At 39.7% G+C, this 12,542-nt stretch overlaps 1 protein-coding gene across 8 annotated transcripts in view; it reads right to left on the bottom strand.

Annotated features, from left to right (window-relative positions):
• Nucleotides 1-439: 439 nt before the first annotated feature.
• ACSL6 (acyl-CoA synthetase long-chain family member 6) overlaps nt 440-12,542 on the bottom strand; it is a 104,108-nt gene continuing 92,005 nt past the window's right edge. For all 8 annotated transcript variants that reach the window (XM_008643427.2, XM_017746881.1, XM_008643428.2 and 5 more), the window contains 8 exons: nt 11,474-11,569; nt 10,574-10,646; nt 10,085-10,173; nt 9,413-9,529; nt 9,013-9,156; nt 8,205-8,306; nt 7,178-7,249; nt 440-5,117 (listed from right to left, as the gene is read on the bottom strand). In XM_008643427.2, coding sequence (XP_008641649.1) covers nt 4,977-5,117; nt 7,178-7,249; nt 8,205-8,306; nt 9,013-9,156; nt 9,413-9,529; nt 10,085-10,173; nt 10,574-10,646; nt 11,474-11,569 — 834 coding nt within the window. In that variant the 3' untranslated portion in view covers nt 440-4,976. The remainder of the gene's footprint in view (nt 5,118-7,177; nt 7,250-8,204; nt 8,307-9,012; nt 9,157-9,412; nt 9,530-10,084; nt 10,174-10,573; nt 10,647-11,473; nt 11,570-12,542) is intronic.

The raw sequence follows: 12,542 nt of genomic DNA, 5'->3' as shown, positions 1-12,542 counted from the left end.
GCAGGGAGCCTCTGTGGGCAGGGACACCTTCAGTGGACTGGGCGGATTGGGTGGCTCCGTGCCCCGTCCGACCCGGCCTGGAACACTCGCAGGGGGCACCGCCCTCACAGGGCAAAAAGTCGTGTATGAAAATGGAGTAAATAAATCGTTTGTGTGATACTCCCTGTACTGGTCAGACCCCGTGTTTCAACTTAAATTTGTAGAGAGGAGGAATCTCGTTGCTTCGTTACATGAAAAAATAGAGCGTATAAAATCATTGAATGATTTGGGTTGAAGGGACCCCAGAGATAATCCTGTTCCAACCCCCTGCCACGGGCAGGGACTCCTTCTGCTACACCAGGTTTTTCCAAGCCCCATCCAACCTGGCCTTGGACACTTCCAGGCGTTTCTGGATTTCCAAGTTAAGGGAGATACAAGTGCACACAAAAAAAACAGAATAGAGCCCGAATGCTTTAAAACTTTATTGGTTTAGACACAGTCTGAAAAAATACTATGCATTCCCAACTGTCAATTCATATTAAACAAGCATATACATTTGGTTATATTATTACTGATTTAAAAATTTAAAAAACGAAACCATTATAGAAAGACTGCTCCATCTTCCGAGAACTTTGCAACAATTTGTTCTCATAGGAGATTGCTAAAATCAGTCTCATGTTCCAATATTCCTTTGGTTGTTACTTTATTTTACATAATTTATTATTTTTATTTATTATGTTTAGTTTAGGCACACATTCCAAATGACTTCATACTGATGGTGAGGACAAAGTACTGGAGGAAAAACAGATTTTATAAAAGAGCTTTTATTGTATGTCAGTTCATGAGAAAATCTTATGAGCAGTCTTGAGAAAGGTGGAAATTTAGTTCTTTACAAAAGTTTCCATAGATGACTCTTTGATATACAGGCTAATATAACAAAACTGAAAAATCTTTAATAACAGTTAAGATTTTTTTTGTACACAAATGTATATGTTAAATTTTACCCCCTTCCCTTTCAGTTCAAAATACAATAGGCAACACTTACCAAAACGCCTCATTTGTTGGCTGCTTGTACTTTGCTAAAATACATAACAAAAAGCTGAAATGAAGGGCTTAAAGGGACTCCAGATGCCTCAGAAAACATTTTTCTTTGGAGGAATTCAAGGGATCTAAAACTTCCTCACTTCTGGGCTACAGGCATCCAGATTTCTTCTCTGAAAAGCTTCATTGTTTCATAGGAGCAAAGCTGGTATAGATACCACCAAATGTGCAAAATACTGAAGAACATCAATTCCAAGAAGAAACAATGATTTAATTCTGAATTTTTTTCCCCCAGAGAAAACCAAAGTGAACTAAAGATACAAAAAGTATGCCAATAGAATTGCCTCTAAATAAAATGCTTTTCCAGTTTTTCTCTAAGGCATCAAGAGGTCTTTAAGTAACCTATTACCATGCAAAAATAGTATATTCTTTCCCAGTTTACATTCATCTTGTAGCATTTATTTACATATAGATCAGCAGTTTGTGCTTTTAACACATGTAAAACTAAAAAAAAAAATCTAAGTTTTTTTATTTCAGATATTTAAGTCAGATTATTTTGTTACACACAAGGATTTTGTATTCATGGCAAAAATGAGACTGGACTTTACTGTTGGTGATAGATACTGACTAACAGTTAGGACAGATTGCAAAATGCTACTTTATCAATAAAAATTCACCGTCTCTGTCTCACCTGATGTGCATCAAGCATTTTAACCTGCAAATGTGCCTTTCACAACAGAATTACTCCATGTATTTCCTGCCCACATGGGGTTAAAGACTCTGGTCTAGTTTCTGCTCACACTTTGTGCATTTTGGCAGAACATATTTTTCTCTGTGCAATATATCAAGCAAAGAACATACAAAATATATAACTAAGCAAGAATCTCTTCCTGGAAAATGTATTTTATTCTGGTTTTTTATATATAAGACAATCTTCCAGTGATTCCATAGGCATAGCACCAGGCCCAGGAAGCACCTCCCATGTTTAACAAGTCCAAGAATGCAGTATTGTGACAGCAAAACTGACTGCTAAAAGAGTCTCCACTCTTTAAGATGAATAATAGAAACTAATTTTGTAATTAGTTATCTTAAGGTAAAAAACAAAACAAAACAAAAACAACCTAAAGCCAAACAACTGGTTATTGGACAGCCCTGGGGATTTTTCCTTGGTGGTCACAAGAAGTGTTTCAGTTTAAGAAAGCTCAATACAAAATAAATATTCCCGGAATTTGAAGAGAAGCAGGACTGAGCCTAGCTCATGCCTTATGCATGTCTCCTTTCAGGTGTTAATCTCTTACAACATCATTATGATTAGAGTGAGAGAGAGTGACCTGCAGAGAAAAATCTGATTATACCAGTAGAAAAGAGAGCTTTTAGTTTATTTATATAATTTTTCACAAGTTCTGAAAGCATTCACAGTTTTGGTGTGACAACAATTTCTCTCAGCTTTTGCATCATCCAAGTGTGGCCAAGTCTGCATTTTTTCTTTCTTATTCTTTTGGTGTTCATATATTTGGCTCTAGTGCATCCAACATTTTGCATCACATACCAAAAGAAGAATAATAGATATATTATTCAGCACCATGTATGTAAAAATAACAGCCATCTAAGCTGTAAATGAACTCATATTGGGATCTTCTATACTTATACAGAGTTTAGTTATCTCAAAAAGCCTGAAATCATCTTAGGAGAAAAGTAAATTAAATTCAAATGGTGAAAAAATATCAGTGAAAAATAGCTTTTCTCTACTTACCTAGATGACTAGGGTTTGGGGTTTTTTATATTTTAAAACTCTCGCATTAAAATAGGAAATTATACTGAACTTAATTCTCCATTGTTTCGAAGGTTGTATATGTAATGACTGTCTTTTGGCTGATACAAAAAAGGATATGAACTACACTCCACTGAGATGAAAATCCTTTATGACTTGACCTAAAGAACCAGATTTTATGCAATAATCCCTATCCTATAGATGTGGTGCACACAAATTCCCCAGGGATGTTGTTGCAGCGTACCTTGGTGAAAAATGAATGTATGATCCCATCAGATCTCAGATATTTCTTTACTTGCTTTGGACTGGTATGAGTCATTGCACTGGAATCAAATGAGGAATCAGGCACATAAAGGGATTCAGACAAACGCACAGTTGATAAATCAAACTGCCACATTCTTTGAGTCATTATGTTACTGATACAGTTTCCTATGTATCATTTTATTCTGAAATCACTGCAATAAATCAGTCTTTGTATAACACTAACTCATTAATTCTATTTATTTAATTTGGAAGCATGCAATGGAACTTCAGAGAGAAAATACTGCTTAGATTAAAAATTTAAACTTTTAGCTTCAAAAGTTTACAGTGGATTCTACTATAAGAGAGAAAATAAGTGTGCTTCCACTGTCCTAGCAAAGATCTAGCAGGCACAGCTCCATGCTAGTATGCACTGGTGCAACAAACATTAGTTAGTATAATACACACAGATATTTAGGACCCTGTTTAGCAGAAAGAAGCCACCAACAGTCCAAGTATTCAAGCAACTTGACATGACAGTTTTCTCTTTGTCTCGTCCCATGCTTTGTACCAAAAGAGAGTTCTAGAGTCTGTTCCTACTCGTTGTGAGACTTATCCCCTTTCTGATGACCACAGAAATCTAAGGTTTCATCCCAGACAACTTGCTGTTTATTCCAGAGAGGCCACTGGAAGTGATGCCAATGGGATTTGATGCTTCCAGATCTCTGAACATACAGACGTTTCCATAGCAGGCCTTTCTGCCACCACATCCACTGTTCTGCCATACACTGACACCTTGCACAGCGACAGCTAACACAGCCTTTAGCCCACCCCTGTGGGTCTTTCGGGGCAGTATTCCTTCCCCTTCCATGGTCAGACAAAGGATGCCCTCCACTGCTGCACCTCAGGCTGGCATTTTCCCAAACCCTTTCATTTTGCTAAGCCCCATCCAGAATCATAGCTTATTCCTTGTGCTCCGTTTCTTTAGCGCTGTTTCTGAATTGGAGTTAGTCCAGCTGGACTATGCAGTATTAACAGCATGTAAAGTAATAAATTAGGGATTGGGAGCATAAGGATTATTGTGAACTCCCACCTAAAGCCACCACAGAGCCAGCGATGCTTTTACAACCTTCTCAGTTTGAGCAGTTCAGATCTCCATGACTGCACTGGACTGAAGGAGCCCTAATGCAGAAACAGCATACCATGGATAAACTGTGTTTGGATGAAAAGGAAATAGAGGGAATTCTATGCTACCGCTTCCTACCCTGTTCTTGTAATTTCAAGGTAACATTAATCCGCTAGATGTAATATACTAATAGGTCTATTAAGTACAAATAGTGGGAGATTCCTTCCTATTTCTATTCTGGTTGTTAGGTCATCAATGATTAAATCAAATCAATGTCATTTATGTCCTGAAAAATATAAAAACTATCACTTATTACATAAACCAATATCCAGCTTGAAGTTCCAAATCAGGGAAAATAGAGTTTTACTTTCACCATCAATCACTGATTATTTGAGGTAGACCACATTATTGAATTATCCATTATTTTAGTTTCTAATATATTAGGTTATATACAATCAAATATCAACAGACATAGGTAAAATTTTCCCTATTTTAATTAGAAATGCTTGTAATTTTAATAATATATGCTTCCATAATTTACTTGGTCATAGATTGAAATTTCTGCGTATTTTGTGGCAATTTAGCGTAATTCATAGTAGTGCCCTACCGTGTGCCTAGAGTAAAAAAGAAATTGTATCACACCTGATGGCAAGAAGAAGGGAAAAAATGCTTAGTGATGAAATCCTAGAAAAATGAAAGGCTCAAATATAAGATTCAGATGCTTATCCATTTCAGCAGTGTCGTTCTGGCTCTGTACTTTTTGAGTATTATTCTAATATTGCTATGAAGTCCATCACTCAGGAGATTCTTCCCATTATTTCAGATGGAGATGCTTGAATATAGCTCTTCTATTTGTTTTTTGAAGTAATCTCTCAGTTCTGGTCTCTTAGCCTTTAATGTTGGTGTCAACAAACCGTTTTGCACCGAGAACATATCAGAGTGAATATAAATGGCTTTGACCTAAAATAAAAGACGGATGTATTTATAGCAAAGGTTACAGGCATCACACTCAATAAGCATTAACTTTTTATGCCAGCCTTGCGGTGCTTCCCTCCGGTGGTGCCTCAAGTCCAGGGCACTCTTCTGCTGAGTCCCCAGGATTTCCCTCCCCTGCCCACAGAAGGGGGCTCTCCAAGAGAATGAGCACATAAACCTCTTTTCTGTATGAAACCAAGGCCAGAGCACAGCAAGGCAGCGCACAGGGACAGCGTGATACCATCACTGCAGTTTCACACAGCTGAAAGGCAGTGGGGGTGAGGGCAAGCGTGGGGAGTTGTGCTAGGCAACTTCACCTTAACCCCACTGCAAAAGTAAACAGCACTGATTCAATCTTGCAAAATTATTGTGAAGCTTTGCAGGCACAAAGCATGTACACGATGATCATCTTTGTGGAAGAATTTTAGCTAATTAAAGTGACACAAATCTTTTAGACTGTGCAAATGGCATTTCAAAAGGCTGCCCTTCGAAGCAGTGGCTCTGAGCACAGCAGGGAGCCTGGCAGCACAGATGGGAGCGAGCTTTTCCTTCCCATGCTGGTGTGGGAGAAAGCAGAAAACTGCTGCGTGACTGGTCAGAGTCCACCGATTTAAGACAAAATTCCCAAGCCATCTGCTGCTTTTGTGATTCCCCAAGCCAGACTGCTTTGCAGTTTGTTCAGCTGGGAGTTCCAGGAATATAGGCTGAAAATCCATTTTCTATTCCTTTAGATATGTGATTCATCTTTCTCTGCAAGCATCGTGGTCCAGGGCCACCCCCCATGACATCCTTTATAAATCAGTGTTCGTGCTATTAATGCTCCCCCATTTGCTGCACTGGCTTTCAGAGCCTGGAAGCTGATGGTTTTAGAAGCCAGACTTGTCATTCCCAAGACAGAGATCCAAGCTGCAGAAAAGGATGAGGATGATAAAGAGTATCCCCATAAACAGGGGATCCCATCCCATGGGAACATTAGCCACAGTATCTGGCTCAAAGTTTGGTTTTAAGATTACATATTGCAACAGAGATGAAGTTTTGAAGCCCTTTAGTTTTGAAAACTGTATCATGTAGTTTTTATTCTATTCTATTGTTATTTTATTCTAATTTTTAGAACGATGACAAGGCTTTCCTCACTACTTTATACTTTATTAATTGAAAACTGCTGGTAGAATCGATTACTTGAGGATATTTCATACTGTGAAGACCATTGCAGAGGCAAACAAGACTTAGTAGCACAAAAGATTATGTGCATTAAAAACTATGTTTTACACTGAATTATTTTAAAATAAATTTTTTGCTATCATTCCATTTGCATAGGCAACTGAGAAGTTAAGATTAATAGGGCTATGTTTAATGATGCTTCTGCTCCACTCCGATATGGTGAATTACTCATTAGAATTATCACCCCGAAACAGTCTAAACAAAAGCAAAATTATGCTAATTATATGTAATGAATAAGATGTTAATTTTTTTTAACAGAAACAAGCATTTGACATTTTAAAATGGGGTGGATAATTTTTCTGTGTTTTTAATGCTATGTAATCCATGGTTGATTTCAGATCTCCTTCTGAAGTGTTTGTAGCTCTATTGCAGAAATATTTACACAAGCACCAGGAAAGAATTAGTGCCCAGACTGAAAATAAAGAAACCAGCAGCATTTTGAGGTCAGGTATAAGCACAGTAATTAGTGACCCAATTTCTAACAGAGCTTTCAGTGTCATAAAAGTCAGACTCCTACAGATGTTTATCTTGACCTCTGCTTGTCAATCTGGAGAGTATCCATGTCCCCAGTTTAGACTTTGACCTCTGCACCCAAAACTTTCACTAAATTTAATTCAAATTTCAAGCATGGGTGGGAAGCAGAATCACAGCAAATACATTTTTCCAAAGGAATAAATACAACTTGCTAGCAATAAAGCTCTTTCCAAAAACATCATGTACAGCTGCAACAAAGATTTGTAGTAACATAACATATGCTGACAAATCCCTCTTCTATACAGACAAATTGCCTGTCTGACCACACTGAATGATGTGTTTAATTTTACCTGCTCAAAGGAGTGAAGTCCACTCTCCTTCCCTAACCGTACCATGTCTTCCATTATCGCTTGCTGCAGTTCCTGCATTAAAACACAGAAATTCCTTATGAGCTACCACAGTCACTGTTCTCCAAAAACGTTTCTGAGTAAAGTTCAAGTGCTTTACTAACAGTTAATGTGTAATTAGCAAAATTCTATTAAAGTGCATAAACATTAAACTTGAGTGTGGTGATGTTAAGTCTCCCCTTGGTATGAAAAGTAAGGTTCTGTTTTCAAACCAGCTATGTGACCTAGCTGTTAAATTTACAATCCTTCAGCCATCTGCCAGACTTCAATGCAGAATTATTGCTCACAGACACCAGTGGGATGGTTCAGTGGCATCAGTGTTCACTGATGAGATCCAACGCAGTTCCTCAGTATTAGAGAGCACGTTTTTAAGGCTGGGGTCCTTTTCATAGAATCATAGAATGTCCTGAACTGGAAGGGACCCACAAGGATCATGAAATCCAACTCCCAACCCTGCACAGAACAGTCCCAAGAGTCATACCATGTGCCCTAGAGTGTTGTCCAAATGCTCCTTGAGCTCTGTCAGACTTGGTGCTGTGACCAGTCCCCTTGGGAGCCTGTTCCAGTGCCCAACCACCCTCTCTGGGAAAAACCTTTTCCTAACATCCAACCTAAACCTCCTCTGACACAACTTTAGGTCCTTCTCTCTGGTCCTGCTGCTGGTCACCACAGAGAAGACCAGTGATAAGTCTTATTTAGTTGTCTTATTTAAGAAATCTAAGCAAACACAACCTCTCCTCCTGCTGTACTGTTGTTCTCTGCAAGACAGACTCTTGGCCCCCCACACTAGAGCTGGCAGAAGTCTGTACCACCAGTCAACACACATCACTGGATCCAGGTCAACCCTGCTGAATGTTCAGTGAGGAAATAATTCTTGTCACTGAGATCATCATTCCTAGACACAGTATTGTGCACACATAATGCTACCGCAAAAAAAAAAAAAAAAAAAGTCTGTACTGCAGATACGAACCTTATTTTTACAGAGTTCTGCATATGTTCCTTCAAACCCTCTTTTCTTTGCCCAACCTGGCATAACTTCGGAATCAGGCACCACAATTCCCACCAGGAAAGCCTGTAGGTAAAGGAGAAGGAGAGTTGCAGGCGAAAGCTGGACCACATTCCAGGCTCTACATTGAAGTGAATACACAAGTCAGCTGAATTTCTGCATGTTTACCCCTTCTTGTTTAATTATATCAATAATTTGCTAACATATCATCATGAAGTACATTCTGATGTCTGTGCCTTTTTCTCAGATAAACGGTTGTCTGTGACTGTGCATTTACCAGCAGGTTTAATACCCTCGTTTGGGTGTGTGTTCTTGGACATTAATAACTCACATGCCCTGCATGCCCCAGACAAACTCTCATGCCAAGGGAAGGCTCATGCTTGTGAGCCTTGAATGCAGAGGATGAATTGCCATGGTTTCAGAATCTGTAGGTGTGTGTATAAATGTGCAAATTAACAAAACAAGATGTCAGAATGGGCAGGCAGTGTTGGGGGGCAGCAATGGCTTTGCCTTTGCTTGGCTTACCACAGGCATGGTGGCAAAGGACAGCACTGGAAACCCAAAGAGTGACACCAAAGCCAACTTAAAGGCTTCATCTTTGGCCACAGCATTCTTTAAGCTGCTCAGGGTCCTGCCTAGCTGGCAGCCAACTCCAAAGCAGGAGGGAGACAATGTGGCGTGATCCACTCACATTTTCCCTCTATTCATGCCCAGCTCTCTGTCTTCTAACTACAAAGAGTAAAGTAAGATTTTCTGAAAACTGGGTTTGTACCTGCAGGCTGTCTCCGTGGACATAGATTTGAGCAACAGGGTCACTGCGGATATAGATATTCTCTATCTTCTCCGGTGCAATATATTCTCCCTGAGCAAGTTTAAATATATGCTTTTTCCGATCAATAATTTTAAGGGTCCCATTCTGTTAGGAGAAAGAAATGAGAATTCCCAGGGAAGTTATTTAACCACAGAAACTCAGCAAGCAGTCTGTCTTTAACAGAGCTTTCAATTGCCTGTTGTGCTTTCAAATGCTTCACTGACATATCGAGCTTATTCTGCCAAATATAAACTTAATCCTGTATACAGATAGACCTGCTTGGAAACCTAAGTTCAGTCCTCTAAAATTTACATGGGATAATACAATTGCCATAAGAACTCTGTGTGTGTCCAGTACGCACAGGTAACCATTTTCCAATGTCTCCTGTGTGAAGCCAGCCCTCCTGGTCCAGTGCCTCAGCTGTCCTCTCTTCATCTTTCAAGTAACCTTTGAACACATTGGGTCCTTTCACACAGATCTGCAAAACAGCCAGGGGTGATGATGAATTATTTTCTTATTCTGCTATAAATACAAGTTAAGTAGTAACTCACAAAATTTGAAATATCTTAATGACTGTGCTCCATGAAACTAAAATAGATTGGGTTATTAAACTATCTATGGATTTTTTTTCAAGCTAATGGAAATATGAAGTAGGGTTTGCAAAACTGATTTGCTTGAAGTTGATTTGCATTCCATTTGCAGTTAAAAATAACCAAGTTATTGAAATAAGTTTAATTTTTGGGTAGTATAGAAATGATAGCAATGTAGAAATCACAGCAATTCAGCTCTTCTTAGCTGAACTAATTAATTCAGTCTTAGCAGTTCAAGGAATCAGGCTGGAAGTACTGCCACAGCTCCTTTTTCATTAATTCTTTGCTGCTCTACTGTTAAACTGCCATTTTCCTTTCCTGATTGCACTACGTAACACATCAGCAACCATGCACCCTACAAAGGTAAAATGCTTCTATAATTATATAACTACTTCATACAGTGTTACCTAGTGAGAATTTGATACAAAAATGTGATTTGCTACCTCTCCTTCTCCTTTGGAAGCAAAATAATTCAGTTCTTCCACATCCTTCAATCTGATTAAGTTACAGGGCAAAGGGGCTCCTACATGACCTGGAAATCAAAGTTATCAAGTCACTTTTCATCTCTCCTATAAACAATAATTAGCATTTTATCATTAGTTACTTGCATAGTTGTAGATACACTGGATGTTCTTGCAGGAGCTGTGTCTATAGAAATAATTTCCTTAATTAAGGTTTTGCACGATTGAAACTAAATACCAACACCTCTTCTTCGGCTATAAAACCTATTTTGAAATAGCATAGAGTGGTTTGGGTTGGAAGGGACCTTTAGAGCTCATCTCATTCCAACCCCCTGCCATGGGCAGGAACACCTTCCACTAGATCAGGTTTCTCCAATCACCATCCAACCAGCCCTTGATGTTACAGTCCAGAATTTCCTAAAGGAATGTGCATTTCTTTTATTTCTTCAAATGGTGGAAGAAAATCATTACCTGATGTCCAGTCACCTGGAGTTGTAAAGGTGCATCCAGCTGTGCATTCTGTTTGGCCATAGCCTTCATAAACCTGACAAAGAGACAGGTATCTTTAAAAGATCATAAAAGATTTCACTATTAAAAACTGAAATCCCAAGCATTGCCCTCTGTTGCACAGTCCTGTGAGCTGAGCCTGCAGCTGCAATGTGTGGGTGCCCATTTGCCACGGGGACACTGTCCCTGGCTTCTACTGTGTACGAAATTCCATTTACATGTCTAGGAAAGACCATGGCTGTATAACGTTGAAAATAGGGAGAAGATGAGTTGAGCACTTAGCCTTTGAGTCAAGACATACGCTACACTATGAGAAGAACTTATTAGTGGGAAAAAAGGGTATTTTTGTGGGACATTTTGAAAATCTACCCTTTTTATTTTTTCCCTGACTAATTTTAGGCTCTCAAATGAGACCTTTTAGTTCCCCTTGGATTCCTAATCACAGAGAAATAACGCAGTGGACATCTTAAGTGGGTTAGGCTGACATCTGAAGTTTAGCTCTCTCCATTTATATATAGAATAAAGCTTGTGTAATGAAGTACCCAGCACTTTCACAAACGCATTTAATTGCACATACTCAATTTGGTGCTGAGAGGTGGGTGGCATGAGCCTATGGGGTTTTTTTGGGAGATGCCCAGAATGAAAACATCGCTTGCCTGTTACTGCCATCCCAGGGCTGTTCCCACCCCACTGAGCTCTGGGAGTACCAGGACTCCGTGGCTGCCCTAAGGCCTACTGTTGGATCCATCTTAGTACGGCTGTCCTAAATGCAGTTCTGAGGGTCTAACCCATCTGCTTTCTTAAATACCAGGTATTCCCTTGCTAGCAGTGGATGAACATCCCTGAACAGTCACACAAACCCACCTGGCATCCGAGGGCCGCGCGGAGGAAGCCCAGGACAGTCGGGGACGCTGGGGCAGCACCTGTCACTATCATGCGGACACACCCCCCAAGACTTGCCTGTTTGGTGGCAGGAGGAAACAAAAGAAAGCATCAGAAACTACTACAGATGGCAAAACCATGAGCATTGCTTACAAAGAATTTGCACAAAATGCTCTCTCTAGGATGAGCAGGATTTCCTGCCCATGGCAAGGGGTTGGAATTAGATGATCTTCAAGGACTCTTCAAACCCAAACCATTCTGTGGTTCTGTGATGTGGCCATGAATGGAAATATGAACTAGCTCTGAAGCTTTCCTGAGGGATAAAACTCCATTCAGTGTACAGAGACCAGAGTGCCCACATGCCTGGCAGGACAAGCTGCTCAGCCTCAGCTCCTGCGACTTCTCTGCCTGGGCAGGCTGCAGACCTGGCTCTGGGAACTGCTGGGAAAAACAGACTCTTCCCCCGTCCAGTTTTCTTTGCTTGTTTACACCTCGTTGGTTTTAATGAATTGCCTCCCAAGCCCTCTAAAATAATGTTGTCCCTTTTCTAAGGCAGATGACCTTCAAATATTTCTGGAGAGTATTACATCAATTCCTGTGTCCCATTTTACTTCTTTCTCCTCCCCCTTCATTTCCTTTTCTTTATTCTAAAAGTAAAAAAGAAAACCCAGCACAAAAGCAAACAACTGCTGACTAAGTCTGCCCGTCTCGCCAACCCTTCCATCAATATGCAGCCTGGCTCGCTCCCGGCTGGGTAAACCCTGCTATCTTTGCACACTAAGGACAACTAATCCACAGACCACAAGTACAGTCAGTTTCTTTAGTTAAAAATAAAGTGGCATGTCTCCAGATAAGTCATCCAATTAAAAAAATGAAGTAATAAAAGCCTCCTGGAGTAGTACAGAGCCCAAAAAAACTGGTTTAAAGCCAATTTAATCTCTTTTTTACTGAGATGTGTGGCAAACAGGAGGGCATTCTGATTTCTTTTCTCATGGTTGGTGAACCATGATTCATGTGTGCATTTTTCTTTACAGCCTTATTCTTCTTTCCC

This window comes from Corvus brachyrhynchos, unplaced genomic scaffold (genome assembly GCF_000691975.1).
Source record: "Corvus brachyrhynchos isolate BGI_N302 unplaced genomic scaffold, ASM69197v1 scaffold381, whole genome shotgun sequence".
Classification (NCBI taxonomy): domain Eukaryota; kingdom Metazoa; phylum Chordata; class Aves; order Passeriformes; family Corvidae; genus Corvus; species Corvus brachyrhynchos.
This window is presented reverse-complemented; position numbering and strand designations above follow the sequence as displayed.